This window comes from Eretmochelys imbricata, chromosome 4 (assembly GCF_965152235.1).
Source record: "Eretmochelys imbricata isolate rEreImb1 chromosome 4, rEreImb1.hap1, whole genome shotgun sequence".
NCBI classification, from domain to species: domain Eukaryota; kingdom Metazoa; phylum Chordata; order Testudines; family Cheloniidae; genus Eretmochelys; species Eretmochelys imbricata.
In genome coordinates, this window is record NC_135575.1 from 96,675,642 (window position 1) to 96,692,727 (window position 17,086).

General features: G+C 41.9%; 1 protein-coding gene across 1 annotated transcript in view; it reads left to right on the forward strand.

Moving 5' to 3' along the window:
- The window catches only part of GABRA2 (gamma-aminobutyric acid type A receptor subunit alpha2), a 74,465-nt gene that overhangs the window by 32,353 nt on the left and 25,026 nt on the right, over window positions 1-17,086 (forward strand). Inside the window, exon 4 of the mRNA XM_077814586.1 lies at window positions 15,060-15,280. Coding sequence (XP_077670712.1) covers window positions 15,060-15,280 — 221 coding nt within the window. The remainder of the gene's footprint in view (window positions 1-15,059; window positions 15,281-17,086) is intronic.

Sequence of the window (17,086 nt, forward strand, 5' to 3'; positions counted from 1 at the left end):
CCAAGCAGGAGTCAGCTTCAAAAACTGAGTTTAAAATAATTATTGATTTCCAAGTAATCACAGATCTGTCAAACATGAAAATGAATTTATGGCATTTACACAAATACATCTTTTAAGCAAATATTACGTTCAGCTGGACTCTGTGTAAATTTAAACCACTATACATAGGTCCACAGAATATCTGTATGAGGAGGCTCTAAAGGGAGGAAAACTCTTTGATATTCCCGTGACTGATATGGCAATTTCCTTCAATATCTTTGGAAGACCTTATTTTATTAAGTTTATGTATTAAGTTGGGCAAAGATTGTATGTAACTTCCCTTGGGGAGAGAGATGACAGATGTGAAATCTGGGAAGTTTAAAGGGGTTCAAGAGACTGTATTGAATTGTGCCAGATAAACATGGACTTGTGGGGACGATAAGAGTTAAGTGGATTCCCTGGAGAATTCCTAGAGAGTAGCTAATGCAAATTCCACATCTCCTGTTATGCAAAAACCCAGTCTTTTGAATCTGTGCCCTGAGGAGAGGGTCGTTGTTTGCTGATTACCTGTTACAGAAGGTCAAGATCAAAGACCCAAGCTGTATAAATGACTGATCTGCTCAGACTTCATTCCGGTCCTAGAGCTAAGATGGATGAATGTGTAATCATGGGGAAAACCCAGCTGTGAGTTTTGAAGGACTAAAACCTACCAGAGCCCTAGGTTGGAGCTGGGGGTGACCTCTGGTAAACTTTTTAGCATGCATGTAGGTTCTTTTATTGTTTTAATATGCTTCTCTGTAATGCTTTTTACCTTAAGAATAAATATGCTTGCTTCAAAGGAGCTGTATGGTGACTTACATCTGCAGACAATACACTGGTCAGAGCCCTCAAAGAGAAAGCAAATTGCAGGTGCTCGCCTTTTAGGGTGTCTGGCTTGTTGGGGATATCACAATGGAAGGCAGGGAGTTGAGCAGTCTTAAGATTCCTAATTAGGAGGGAGTGAGATGCTTGTCTCCGGCCAAGAGAGGTGGTGGCTGAGGAGCCGGAAGCCTTAAGTGGGTGCCCTTGGTTGACTACAGAGTGGGAAGATGGGTTCAGTTGCTCTAAAACTGACTGTTCCCTTTCAGAGTTTTTCCCAAATTGTTTTACCGGGAGGATGGGTTTGATCCCCCCTGGCCTTCTGGGGTGGCAGGGTTATAGAAATTTTGGTGGTGCCCAGAACCCGCCCCTGCCCAAACTCTGCCCCCCATACTCTGCCCCCCACCTGCCCAAGGCTCTGGGAGGGAGTTTGGGTGGGGGAGCAGGTGGTATGGGGTGCAGGCCCTGGGCTGGGGAAGGGGACTGGGGTGCAGGCGGGGTCTGGGGTGCAGGCTCTGGGAGGGAGTTTGGGGACGGGAGGGGGTTCAGAGGTAGGGGGTGCAGTTCTGGGAGGAGTTTAGGGATGGGTGGGGTGTGGATGAAGGCGTGCAGGGGTGAGGGCTGTGGGGTGAGGCTGGGGATGAGGGGTTTACAGTGCAGGAGGGGGCTCAGGTCTGGGACTCAGGGCTGGGGTGTTGGGGGCACAGGCTCTGGGGTGGGGCAGGGCCAGGGATAAGGAGCTTGGGGTGCAGACAGGCTGCCCCAGGGCTAGGGTAAGAGAGAACTCCACCACTCCGCTCCCTGCCGGCAGCAGCGAGCTCCGGGTGGGGGACCCCTCCTCTTCCTCCCCCCCGCCCCCAACACAGTCACTCCCCCACTGTCACTGCACATGGTCCTAGGGCCCCTCTCAGGTTCAGGAAGCCCCCTCGCCTCCCCTATGGTGTCCCCTGTGGTGGGTACCGGGGGGGGGGGGCTGCCATCATGTGTGGCCTCCCATGCTGCTGCCCCTCACCGTAGCCTCACTTGGGGTGGGGGATGGGGCTGCGCTTTGCTCAGCGTGGGGCAGGAGTGATGGCTGCGGGGTAGGAGGGAGGGCAAGGTGTCACAAAATTCACTCAAGCCCCAGCTGCTCAGATCCAGGAAGCCCCCCACCCCGTCTCCCCTGCAGTGGGTGGGTGCTGGGCGGGGGAGGGGACTGCCATCACATGTGGCTTCCTTCCTCCCTTGCTGTCCCTCACCGTAGCCTCACTGGGGGTGGGGGATGGGGCTGCCCCTTGCCCAGCGTGGGGCAGGAGTGGTGGCTGCAGGGGGAGTGGGGGGGTCAGATTATAGGTCAAACACTCACCAAAGCCCCAGAAGCTGCTCAGGTGAGTGAGGTCCACTGTAGATGATCAGGTCTCCCACCGGAAGTCCCCTCGGCATCTCCTCCTGGTGGGTGCCAGGGGAGGGGATGGGAGGGCTGCCAAGCACGTGTGTGCCGCCTCCTCCCCCTCCTGAGTGCTCAGCCTGCTGCCAGCGTCTCTTCTTGCCACAGGCGGCAGCAGCTGGCAGCACGTGCAGGCAGGCAGGCAAGGGAGAGGCACCCGCAGCTTTCATTACGGCAGGGACGCTCCGGGCCGGGGGGCAGATCGGGGGTTGGGAGGCAGATGAGGGCCGGGGTCTGCTCCAGGTAGGGCCGGGGGAGAGACCAAGCTCCAAATATTGGTGGAGCAGGGCCCCCGGGTCTGAATATTCCTGGAGCATGGGCACCACGAGCCCATACAGAGGGGGAGATCCACACTGGAAATGATAGGATGGGGCAAATGGAATTGTGGTGGAATAGCATTGGTTATTCACATTGCTAACAAAACAGTTCATGATCATTATTACTGTTTGCTATCAAATTAATAGGAATCAGTTATTGCTCAATTTCCATTAGCGTTAATTTATTTTGTATCTAATCTGCCACCTGAAGCCAATGCCATAATATAGGTTTCCACTGAAATTCCAATTTTTTTCAACCAATTATAATTTTGGCAGAAATAAACATTACACTGTGAAGCTTTCAAAACTTGGTATCAGGCTGTCAAGGAAATATTGTGAGTAAATGTGACAAAATGTGGTTCAGCTGTTTAACATTGGAAGAATTAAAAAAAAGTGAAGACTTTTTGTACTACTAAGTTGTGATAAATCCTTTAATAGGGCATTGCTTTAGTCCTCGTCAAGATTTAATTAATTTGACCAGTTTGAAAAAAAATCTTATCTCCTATACATAAACTGAGTTACCTAATGTCCCAGTTGTTGGCTTCAGAATTGATGGACAAACTGAATTTCAAAAGAACTACTGCATGAATGTGTGCATTTGTGATAACTGTTTTTTCTCTGACGTTCAAAACTATTTACGGTGTGTTTTGAACAGTGTTTTTCTTAGGAATTTGACAAGCACACAGGGGCTAAGAGAACCCTGAAATCATCAATGTAGGTCATATATATACCCACTACAGAACTTGGAAATTGAACTCATAGTCACTCTTGCCCAGTTGTCCCTTCATTAGCTTGTTAGCTGTTGCACTTATATGTTATGATAGAAGCCTTGGGGAAAAACCCACAAAGAATATCAGGATTATTCAACCAGTTATGGGCTATATCACCATCTTCATTACATTATTGGTAGACTATCTGGGTAAGCTTTAATGCCTGAGTCTTGTGTCCTTTCTCCATCTAGCCCAATTTTCGTTTTCATTTTTTTCACATGATCATTGCTTTATACATTTAATAGCCAACCAAACCAAAATAAATGCCTGGTTTAATTGTGAGATGGATAAACTTTGTGAGGTGAGGCTCATGCACTTCAGGATTATGGGAAAGTGAAATGGGATGACTCTCTTCTAACTTAGAAAAAGTTGTTTGTATTTCTATACTGAGAGCTAATGGAAATTATTCTTCAGCTCTGTAGCAACAGCTATTTCTGTATCTAAATGATCTTGGTTTAAATTTCACCTGGTAGTATTCTTTACTAGTAAAGAAGCTTCAAAGTTCAAAGTAAAGAAGCTTAAATTTTCAGGTGGCTGTAGTGTTGAAGATATGTAAGGTTTAGTCTTTTTTTCACTGTCACGCAGAGTGCTTATGGACAAAAGACACACTGCAAAATTCACTATTGCCTTACTCCACTTCTATGTTGGCATAACTCCATCAATTCTGATAGTTACACTTGAATATGACTGGAATAATTCTGTGGTGAATTGGGCCTATTACTTTTTGAATATTTTTTGGTGAAATAAAGTACCGTAAATGCTACTGCTTTGTAACACAGTTCAGCTTTTTTTATTTTTAGTCAGAGTACTCTGCTTTTGAATAGATTTGAGTCCAGCAAAAAATAAATTGGATAACATTAAAAACCAAAATCGGTTACCATTTTGAATGTGGATACGTGATTTTAGAAGAAACTATACATTCGTTGGCAAAACACCTTTTAGTTCTGAATTTTTTTAAAAAAAAAATACCTTAACAGCTGCATGTCACCTGACATCATTTAGTGTATTAGTGCAAGTTTTCTTTAAACTACACTTTGTTACTTTCAAATTATGAATTCCTTTTCTTGTGCTCTCCTCTGCCACACTGAAACTCCGGCACGTGTATCTGAATTCAAGACCTTAGAATTGCTTTCTTACAAATAATACTATACCTTTTCATCAAGCTTTGCTTGAAGGTAAACAGTGTTATTTAAAGTTACTATTTTAGCAGCCTGTCAAGGTTCCTCCCCCACTCTGAACGCTAGGGTACAGATGTGGGGACCTGCGTGAAAAATCTCCTAAGCTTATCTTTACCAGCTTAGGTCAAAACTTCCCCAAGGTACAAAATATTCCACCCTTTGTCCTTGGATTGGCCGCTACCACCACCAAACAAATACTGGTTACTGGGGAAGAGCTGTTTGGAAACGTCTTTCCCCCCAAAATACTTCCCAAAACCTTGCACCCCACTTCCTGGGCAAGGTTTGGTAAAAAGCCTCACCAATTTGCCTACGTGACTATAGACCCAGACCCTTGGATCTTAAGAACAATGAACAATCCTCCCAACACTTGCACCCCCCCCTTTCCTGGGAAATGTTGGATAAAAAGCCTCACCAATTTGCATAGGTGACCACAGACCCAAACCCTTAGATCTGAGAACAATGAAAAAGCATTCAGTTTTCTTACAAGAAGACTTTTAGTAGAAATAGAAGTAAATAGAAGTAAAGAAATCACCTCTGTAAAATCAGGATGGTAGATACCTTACAGGGTAATTAGATTCAAAACATAGAGAATCCCTCTAGGCAAAACCTTAAATTACAAAAAAGAGACACAGACAGAAATAGTTATTCTATTCAGTACAATTCTTTTCTCAGCCATTTAAAGAAATCATAATCTAACACATACCTAGCTAGATTACTTACTAAAAGTTCTAAGATTCCATTCCTGGTCTATCCCCGGCAGAAACAGCATATAGACAGACAGAGACCCTTTGTTTGTCTCCCTCCTCCCAGCTTTTGAAAGTATCTTGTCTCCTCATTGGTCATTTTGGTCAGGTGCCAGCGAGGTTACCTTTACTTCTTATCCCTTTACAGGTGAGAGGAGCTTTCCCCTGGCCAGGAGGGATTTCAAAGGGGTTTACCCTTCCCTTTATATTTATGACACAGCCTAACCTCATGTCCTGTCTACAATGAGAATTTTTAGCATTTCTCCCACTGATGCATTGGGGTTAGACCAGTTGTGGGAGAATTGCTATAAATTTTCTATATAATCTGAAATCCAGATCCACCTGTACTAGCTGCTTAATAAAGATATGAAAGTATATTGGCCACAGAGTTTAGTGTCAAAGGGAAAAAATGGGAATATGCTGGAGCTGTTTTTCAACTTCATTATGCCAAGTAATGGGGACTAATCCAGAGAAGCAAAAGTGCAGAATAAAGCAGATTGCACCTTTAGAGCTTCAGTTGTTGCATTGTTATTTCTATGAAACATTATACGTTCAGTATTGTGATGTAAAGCCCTAAAGGCTTCCACCCAGGTCAGTGATGTAAATTTATTGTGACACTAGCCTGAGAGGAAAAACCTGAATACTTAAAAACAAAAACAGAGCAACTGAAAAACAAAGCAGTATCTCTAAATTGTTAATTACCATAATTGTCCAAGGAAAGTTATAGGACTAAATGGTAATTAAAGCAGTTAATTACAGCATCTGTAATTAAGCTTGCAAAAACTTTAACATTTGAAAATTCTGAGGTAGAAGGTAATTGAACTTTGGATGGAATATGGCTGAGAAGACGACAAAATCTGAAGTGGGTTTGTGAATTCAGCCAGTTAAAATTGGCTCTTTCTGTATGCCCTTTTCAAAAGTAATACTGTAATTAAGGAGATCTTTATTTTTTCATTGTATATTTCCTCCTCAATTCTCAGTGTTTTTACAGTTTTTCCTCAGAATTGAGTTATTGTCTGACAAAGCCTCCCTGTCATTCACCCATCTAAAGCTTCTCAAGAAGCAAAAAGTGTTGATCTCCTCAAGAGAAGGGCTCGTAAATTTTAAATGGTAAATATTATTTTTTACCTTCTGAGCAATAGTTGTCATATGGAGCACAAAATACACAGCCAGATTATAAAACTTGTACCACTGAGAGAAAACCGCAGCCAAGGTCCTCTCTATTTCTAGTCTTCAGTGGCAGTACTCACAGAGTGAGATATTAGGTGTGTAAGGTAACAGAGTCTGGATATGCATATGCAAAAACTGGGTTAAGCTTGATCTGAATATTATAACAGATAGACTTCCTGACATTTTTGTATTTTATATTTTACGCTTAACTTTGCATCAAGAGCCTGCACAAGGACCCTGTTTTGAGGCCCAAATGGGACTTCATTGGTGCAGAGACTTTGTACAAGACCATACAGCTGGATGGAAAAATTAAGGCTCATAACGGAATGGATCTTTTCAAATATAGGAAGGTTTTGCTATAACTCAATAGAGTAATATTACCCCCTTTTCATACTTCTAACATAGCAGAAATTACTTCTCAAATAAAAAGTTGAATACAAATTCCCTGAAAGTGAACTGATCATTTTGAATGGGATTTACCCGTGCATAGTAGGGCTGGTTGAAAATTTCCCATTTTTTTGACAAAATGATTTTTTTTAAATGGTGTCTGTTTTCTATGTTAAATTTAGATATTTTTTCAAAAATGCCCCAAACCCAAAAAGTTTGTGGCCAAAATATGTAGGTTTATTTTATATTTTATTGAAAAATCAACATTTGCTACAGAAGAACATTTTCCACAAAGGAAAAAACCTTATTTTTTCTATCCAGCTGTATGCTGCTGTGGTCTAGCACAAAGCCTTTGCACCACTCAAGTTTCATTTGGGCCTCAAAATAGGGTCCTTGTGCTGGCCCTTCAAACAGGGATGAATCTCACCCTTTTCTGAAACTGAAGTGAGTTTGTTGCCTACAGATGTATGTTAGTTTTTACTTCACTAGTAAGCATTCTTTTTTCCTCTAGAATCTATGAGGGTATGTTTGTTATTAATGCCTAAAAAATGTGTGTACAGCAAAAAGTTGTTAGCCTGGTTTTAGGCAAAAAGCAATGCCCATCCCCCTATCTTCCAAGTCATGGTGGGGAGCAAAGAGGTGGAAGTTGGCCTAAAGGGAGGCAAAAGTAGTGGAGGGGGAGATGGTTACAGACCACATTTCCCCCACCTTTCTGTGACTCACAGGAGCCCATGTAAGTCCCTCAGCATGGATGCCTCAGGGATGGGAATCCATGGATGTGGGGATAATCTTTGGACAGAGAAACAAAGGTCAGGATAGCCATGCTACGCTATGTGCGCCTGTGGAAATACATGTAAGAGATAATCTTGGCCAGCTCTAGCTTCCTCAGAACTGGGTTGTAGAGAGCAGGCATAGGGATCAAAGCCAGTGTACTATATTACTGAGGCTGTGAGTTACATGGAGCTCTCCTGCATTCCTGGACCCATGGGATTAGATTTGAGATCTCTGTGGATCTGGTGAAGCTATGCAGTTTCTGGCCAAACATTTTGCCATGAGAGAGTTCTTTTTTGGTAACTACAATTTTAGTTTCACAAATTTTCCCACCGTCTTCTCCCCCATATTTTTCCAGGCTCAGGGAACATTTAGTCCAGTGTCCTGTGTTATGAGAAAAAGTACTGGGAAACAGTACTTCAATATTTACAGTAACTCCACTAAACAATTGGTAGAATTGCCTCAAATCTCCTGGAGGTTGAATGAAAACATCTGACTTCCAGCTACTTGTCCTCTACAGTCTTTGGCTTGTGAAGATTAGAAGCTTGTCAGGCTTTGGGGAAAGAGAAATTGACTTTTTTTTTTTTCACTTGTATGGAATCAGGACTTACTGTCAGGCTAATAGCTAATGGTATGCAACATAAAGTGTTTGGTCTTCAGGTGGTAGAGGGCAGAAGAGTTGGAAGTGGAGAAATCCATCCCCAAGCCTTGTCTGCTCTTCAGTGCTGTGGCCTCAGTTTTGGCTGCTATTCCACTCCTGCTATTCAAGTTGCAGAAATTGTTGGTGACCATTGGATTAGTACAAATATTCCCATTGCAACATAGCATGCTGATTTGTGACGTGCCAACATGGGGTGGGGTGGGCTCTCCACACAACATGGTGAGTGTCCAGGTAACCATCTGCCTGCTGTCCTATGCACATCCCTGTGTGTGACATTGGCAGTGCATAGAGCCTTGAACTGGTCCTCTGCACTGTGAGTAAAGTCTTCCCACAGAGAACTAAATGATGAAGCCAAATAAAAGTTGGCTTATTGCTACCCCTGCAGAACTTACCTCAGCTTGAGTTTGGAAGCTGGGCCCAAATGTTTAGCATTTATTCAAAGAGAGCTGTGATGAATTATTCATCAGTAAAATAAGTTACAGGACTTACACTACTTTCTCTGAGTGCTCATCACTCCGGCAAATATCACATTATAACAAGGAGGCAGATGTGTTCCCAAGGCTCAGATGAGTCTGCTTTGAATAATTGCTTTTTCTTATGGGTCTTGCCTAAAACTGTTCCTTTGGTTTCACAGAAGTGTTTGACAGTTAGCTGCAGAGTAACATTATTAATAGCTTTGAAACTAAACTGAAGCAGGGCTAATTTAGTAGGCTGAATTGCCTTAAGACTCAGTAAGAAAAATTAAGATGTGACACCAGGAGCATTGGTACTTTAAACAACGAAACAAAACAACTGACAGTTTGTAAATAAATATCCAGGACCCAGTTCTGCCCTCATCTACATGGATGCAACTCCCAGTGAGGCCCCTGCTTCGAAAAGGAGGTTTGTAAAGGTCTTTTGTTATTCTCAACAGATTATCAACCACATATAAATTAAAGAGAGGGTGAGGGACTTTCTCTCCACACATACTTTTGACTGCCCTTGAAGATTCAGTAAAAAGGTAGTTTAACTTCTCATTGCTCCCAACTTACCTTATTTTAAATCAGTTTACATAGATTATGTTTGTGTATTACTTCAGAGAGTTAATACTATATAATAAAAGGCCAATCTGAATATAAAGGACCAACTGGGACAAATCTGAACAAGTCAGTAAATGAGGAATTTTGGTTTGATCTAGTCACAAAAAAGCTGGGTTACAGGACGTGATTAATAAATGTTCAACCTGCTCAGTGTCAGTGCTGCATGTGGATGGGCACTCACAATATTTGAAGTGTTTGGAATGTTTCCATCTCTCCTCCAGATGCAAAGGCTGCCACAATCTGTCAGCCATGGACAGATGAGACAGATAATTTATTCCCCCATCCTTCCCCAAACTCTATCTTTCCATGTCTAGCCTTCATAATAAAGATTGTCAAGTAAGGGGAGAGAGTTGCTCAGACTTGACTCAATTTGAAACTTTGCTCTAGAGATACTGACTTACATCTAATGTCTTCACTTACATAGGCGTCAAGTACAACAACTTTTTACTAGAAAAAGAATGAAATCCTTATCATGATTTTACCCCAGTGTCCAGTCACTGAGAAAACAGGCCCAACAATTCTAACCATGTAATATAAAATATTACAGCAATTGGCAGGATACAAATTTGATAGCTAATGCAACATGTATAAATGTACAGTATTGGAATCCAGCTGTCAAACCATGATCTCAAATACAAATCAACAGGGAGTATTCATTAGATCAGAAATCAGCACCAGAAGATTTCTGTAATACTGAAAGTATGCTCTTCTACTTTAATGGAGGTACTGTGCTGAATAATATTTTGACTAATACCGAGTATATAGACAATACATCTTTCTTGATGAATGAGTACCTGTAAAATTTACAATACAAATTCAAGGTATCAGTTTAAGGCTCTTTTTTTGTAGAGTCCATCTCTGCATTTATACAAAGCATTAGTCTGCTTTAGGAAGTGTTTACCATTCGCTACCATATAGTGGTATCTAAGAACACAGTTTCCCCTTCTGTTTAGACGAGGAAAGCATTCTGTAAATGTGTGGTGTCTTTTGGCAAATGCTGACTTTTTTTGCTGGAGACCACTGTGTTTCAATAATTGCAGACTTGCATATGTGCCCAAATATTTCAGTCCTCTGTATAACAATATAGAGGACCAGATTTGTATGAAAGAGCAACACAAGGAATATCACATTACATACCATCCATTCCCCTCAGGCTGCACGTTTTGGGGGGAAAGTTATCCTTTTTGATCTTCTGTTGCAGCGGTTCCTATGCTGTGGTAGGTAGAATACTTACTGGGGGTCCACCAAGAGTTGGCTGGTCTCAATGTGCTGACTCTTTTTTTTTTTTTGGCTCAAGTTCAGAAACAGAAAAGATGGAACAGGGCAATGAAATGAATAAACAAATGGATTAACTTTAGTCAAAAAGGACAAAGCATTTATCACACTAAAGACCGCCAAAATACTTTCCTAATATTATTTTTCCAATCTAAGTGCTGAAGTTGCCATGGGGACATTATATGATTATGGATAGGGTAGGAATTGGTCCAGGTGATTGCGAATGGGCAGGGAGGTTGACCACGAGAGACACTCATGATGATGTGGCTCAATCCCTGCTCTATTCCATGTTCTGCACAGAACACCATGCAAGTGTATGGATGGAAGAGGGGAAACTTGCCCTTAACCTCAGAGAGGTTAGAATTAGCTATAGAGCTTGAGAAATTTGCCGGAAGAATGTTTTTAAGGCTCTGATTTTCCCCTGCTTTGCATCTTCCGTAGACTGTTTCCATCTGTGTGAAGTGTGTATAAAATGCTGCTATTCTGATTTGCACATATATATAATTGTGTACGCAAGATGCAATGCAGTGATGAATAGGACCCTTAATATATTTTGTTTATGGACACACTAGAAATAGTGGAGGCAGACATTTCGATTTGTGTATATGCAGACAGATATTTTTAAAGGAACCTAGTGAAATTAGGTACCTGATTTGCATGGGATTTCAATGTGTAACTCCCTTAGGCTCCTTTGAAAATACCAGCCTGAAATCACATCTGTATGGCTCAAGGACTAATCTTCTAATGCACAGCAGTGATTTCTTCTCTTGAATACTTAGTACAGCTTCTCAATTTGGAACTGGGCAGAACCTCAGTTGAAAATCATCTTGAAGCTTTTTGGACAATTGTCATTTCTGAATTACCTGGCATGTCTAGCTAGGTTTCACATATTCCTCTCATCAATGAATAGTTCCTGCTCTTGATCTCCTCTGACTTTCAGATATCTGATAACTGAGGGGTATTAGGCAACCTGGGATTTCTAAATAGGCTCTTGAGCCACAAGAAATTTAGCAGCCAAACATTCAGGACAATTCACCCTGGCCTGCCATAGGGGAAAGGGAGTAATGAGGGAGTGTCTACAGAAAAGAACAGAGGCCTTTTACCTCATTCTTGTTATACATTAAATATTTGAGAAATATGTCCTTTCCTCACTGCTATAAAGGCCAGGTGTTCGTAACCTAAAACATAATAGTATCTTGGAAACTATGGCACATCTTAATTTCATGGGAGCACTCATTAATAAATAATGTTTAAATAGAGTATTTTAAAAGAAGTCCCACCATATTTGAGACTAGTCTCCTATTCAGCAAAAAGTCAGAGGCAGTACCATACCAAAAGATATAAATGTACTTACAGCAAACTCTGAAACATGTAGCAGCTACTGGAGGAGAAATACATTGGCCGGTAAAATAAAGTTATATAAGGTATGCATATTAAGGGAGAAAATATGGCAGTATGATTTGACACAATTTTCCAGGTTTTAATATGTTTTATAAATACTAAGGAAGATGGAGTTACTTGTGGATTTAAGCCAGCTTTTTCTTTTTATGATTACAAATAGAAGGTAGCATCAGAGGAAATAGAACTAATAAGTGAAAGGTAAACCATTATCTGGGGTATATTCAGTGTAGCTCTGGGATAGTTACCTTTGTGTCTTCCTCTCTCCGGCCCTGCATGAATGCAGTGACTTGGTAGCCATAAAGGTTTCAGCTATATGATTCCAGGAGTAATAAAGCATTTTAGTAAATTCAAAGTCAAATTGATTTTGAAGTTCTGATTTTGCTTCCTTTTGCATTTCATGTTGTGTGCATCTTACTAGTCCACTTTTTGTTAAATCACAAGCCCAATATTTGTAATAGATATGGTGTATTACAAATACCTGGTTGAGAGTTTCTCACGCTAGTTCCACTGAACTAGGTGGTTGCTTCTACCTCTGCAGAAAGTAGGGATATTGCAAGTGGGAATTGTCATGTTATATGCGCTTTCTCTGCCCAAGAACACTTGCTAATTTCATAAGGTTACTAATTAACAATATTTCTTTTGCCTACACATGCCTGTGTTTTTTTATTTCCTTTTTTCAGGAAAAATAAGGGAATACTTTTAGATTTGGATTTATGATTTACACATCAGACTCCCCACAACTCTTCTTGTAGTTTTAGAATATTCTGTATGAGTTGTGGCTGTTCAGATAAGGATGTTTACTGGTTCAGAATAGCAGGTCAGGGTTGGATTGCACTGGCAAAACTGAGGAAGTTTCCCAGTGCTTGTTCTTACTGTGCCTGGCTCAGCTCAGTGCCTTCAGCTCCTCACTTTATTGAGTGCTAATGTTGCCGAGAGTGCTATGTGGGTACATTGCAGGCACCACATAGTTGTTGTTGTTTTTTATGAAGGATGATGTCCTAGGAATGTTTTTATGTTTATGTGCTTGGGACAGTATTTCCCATAGCTCCTCTTCTGTATGCAGATCATCCGAATGAAATCCTGGTCCTGTTGAAATCAGTGGCACTTCAATAGGGCCAGGATTTCACCCCAGGCGTGTAGTTCCTGCCCGTGATCTTAAATCAGCATGGTTCTGCCCTGGCTGAAATCCACAGGGTACCCCCATCTTCACTAGTATTTGTAAACAAACATAGAAGGCCAGTGTGAGAGTTTTGTCAAAGGCCTGATCTCCCATCTCTACCTCTCCCCGTTGTAGGGAAGTTCTGTCAACTTCCAAGATCCACTTCTTCAGTCATTGGTTTGTATAAATGATACTAGGATTCAGTCAACAGAAACTTTGCAACTTGTACAGAAATGAATTTTATTTTGATACTAAAACTATGTATCAAATCACTCACCAGCAGTTTGGTTCATTCAGTAGCTGCATTTAGCAAAATTTCTTGTAAGGATTTGGGAGGAAATTTTAAAGGGATACCATTAAATTAAAACTCACACATCTGCCTGAAAAAATATTTAATTGCTAATTTTACAATATCTGTAAATGGAAATTCTCTCTTTTTTTCAGTTCATTTACTTTTTGCATATTTGTAGAACTAGTTTTGTTGTTTGCTCTATACAGTCTGGTAGGTCCCGATTTTTACAAGCAGCTCTTTGCAGATGGACCCCTGAAAGAGAGCCCCATTGAAGGTCCATGTGGGCACAGAGCTGCTTGTAGGATCAGGGCCTGTGTGAGTTTCCTCTGTTTGCATGGAGCTTTGCAGAGGGGTTGGAGGGAGACACACACACACACACACACACACACACCTCTATAACAACTGAAAGTGGCAGAGGCAGGTGTAGTAACAAACTACTTTTAACTCATTTTTTATACTGATTGGATTATAAGAGGACATTTAATTGTCATTCAAGCATAATGTGCACATAAGATTATCTCCATAAAGTGTAGTATTTGCAAAGTAATTACAATAGAACAGATTATTGGAACATACTGATTATTTTAAATGTACAGCTACATTTTGCAGCGATACAACAAAACTGCTGCTGCACCAGAAGATGTAATATTGCAACTGCATGATTTACAGTTTTATGCCTATAAAATTTTCATGTCCTTAAAATTCCATCTTATCTGCAGTACTGACAGTTACAAACCACTCGATAATTTGCACATACAATTTTAACGTACTTGATATACTCATACTTTTAATCAGTATTTTTCTTCGCTAGAACAAACAACAATCCTAAAAATGTGTACAGAATATCTATAGAATAGTGGGATAGCAGTTAGTGACTCATGCACCTGGAAGTAGAACATCAAATTCCTCCCAAGATTAAACACCAGGGCATACTTCTATCAGCCCCTTCATAGGCATGGATTTCAGCAGACAGTCTGCCCCCTTTTGTTCATCAGATGTCAGTGAAGTAGTATAACTCACTGTTCCCTCTCTATGTATTTATGCTAATCAAGTCCATAATTATTCAACAGCCTTGTTACATGTTTTTCCCTTAGGAAGAATCTTTCTTATATTAATGTTCCTGGATATATCCTGCCCTTTCTGAACATGCTTGTTTTCTTGGCTCAAAACATGGCCATTCTTAGTGCTACTGAAGTACTGGCCTCCTTCTACAGGCATGTTTGCCGCAGAACTGCATTCTAATTTGGTCTGTATTGATCTTCATTTCTTCAGAACAAAATGCAAAACTGTTTATGAAAACTAATTTTCACTACAGTCATCTAATCATTAGGGCTTATATATACTAATGTAGCATGTCTGTTAAGGTTAATGAGCATTACTCTATACTCCCCTTGGTAAGGGCACATAGACCCTAAATGCTTTCTCTCAGTTCCTCTTCATTAATCTCGATATCATACAATTATAGTTGTTGACCGCTCTTCCCCTTCAAATACTTTTATTAACAGATTTTATAAAACCAGCATTTTAGTGTTCTGTGCTTGGAAAACAGACTGATGTTCATTATGACAAAAATAATGTCTTTTTCCATTATAGGAGTACACAATAGATGTTTTCTTCCGTCAAAAATGGAAAGATGAGAGGTTAAAGTTTAAAGGCCCAATGAACATCCTTCGCCTGAACAACTTAATGGCTAGCAAGATCTGGACCCCAGACACATTCTTTCACAATGGGAAGAAGTCAGTAGCTCATAACATGACAATGCCAAACAAACTACTACGAATCCAGGATGATGGAACTCTCTTGTATACCATGAGGTATGTCTTTTTATCTGTTTGTATTCACAGTATTTATTTACATGGCTTTTCTAAGGAATGAATGCTTTATGGCTCATGCTTTATGCCTTAGTCCAACTGGAGAGATGGAGTCCACTTTCACAGTCAGTGCAATTCATTAAATATGTTCAAAGAAAATCATTTAAGAGTAAGTCAGAGGTTTCTGGAAATTGTTATGCAGTCGTTTTAAACAGGCCAGGACAAGTAACAGTATTGCAGTAGAATATGGAAATAGGAAATTACACATCATTTTCAGTCTCCAAGTTATGCTTTTGCTTCACTTGTGGCCTCATGGATACAACTCTGGACTGGAACTCAGGAGACCTGTGTCTTAGTCTCATCTCTATCACTGCCCTGCTGGGTGACCCGAAAAGTTAAGTCCGGTCAGTGGTGCTGCGGGTTTAAGGCAGGCTAGTTCCTACTTGGCACCATGCTGCGCCCTGGAAGCAGCCAGCAGCTCTGGTTCCTCGGCGGTGGGGAGGCCACAGGGCTCCACACACTGCCCAAGCACCAGCTCCGCACTCCCATTGGCCAGGAACTGCAGCCAATGGGAGCTGGGAAGGCGGTGTCTGCAGGCAAGAGCAGCGTGTGGAGCCTCCTCCCCTCCCCCCCCACGCCCGCCCACCTGCCCCGACCTAGGAGCCGGACCTGCTGGCTGCTTCCAGGGTGCAATGCGGAGTCAGGACAGGCAGGAAGCCTGCCTTAGCCCCACTACACTGCTGACCAGGAGCCACCCAGGTAAGCCCAGGCCCCAATCCCGAGCCCCAACCCCCTACCTCAGCCCTGAGCCCCCCACAAACAGGAGCCCCCTTCTGCACCAAATCCCTCAGCCCCAGCCCAGAGCCCATACTCCCTCCTGCACCCCAACCCCATTCCTCAACCTGCAGCCTCCTTCCACACTCTGAATCCCTTGGCCCCAGCCTGGAGCCTCCTCCTGCACCCTAACCCTTCATTCCTGACCCCACCAGAGCCTGTACCATCCTCCCATACCCCAACTCCCAGCTCAGAGCCCCCTCCTGCACCCTGAACCCCTCATTTCTGGCCCCACCCCGGAGCTCGCACCCCCAGTTAGAGCCCTAACCCCCTGCCCCAGCCCAGTGAAAGTGAGTGAGGGGGGGAAGAGCAAGCCACCAAGGGAGAGGGAATGTAGTGAGGGGGGGCAGGACCTTGGGGAAGGGGGCGGGTAGGGGGCGGGGCCTCAAAGAAAGGGTGGGGCTAGGGTGTTAAATTTTGTGCAGTTAGAAAGTTGGCAATCCTAGTTTAAAACCATTGTATAACAATTTCCAAAAATCTCTGACTTATTTTTAAATGATTTTCTTTGAACAAATTTAATGAATTGTACTGATTGTGAAAGTGGACTCCATCTCCCCAGGTACAGTAAGGCATAAATCATGAGCCATAAAGCAATCGGGTACATTGCAGTCTTCCCCATACAGCTCTGCGAGAGCACCTTAATCCTGATTTGCTGTACAGCTGCCAAGCAGTTACACTTCTGAGTCTTCATAAATAGACTGCTAATCATATTGAATTATGTGATGGTTTGAAGATGCATAGAAAAGTTTACTAGGAACTAAATTGAGGCTACCACCATTTATAGTATTTTCACTTGTGATCAAATCAATATTTGAATCCATGTTTGTATTAACTGACTGAAATGTCAACCGACCAGAAACTTGTCTTTAATCCTGTGTGGCAAATCAAAGAAAATGCTGTTTCCACCCAATTTGAAGAGATTAGAAAAAGAGGCAGCTAATGTAAACCGACAGATTATGCCAAATAAAACTAATC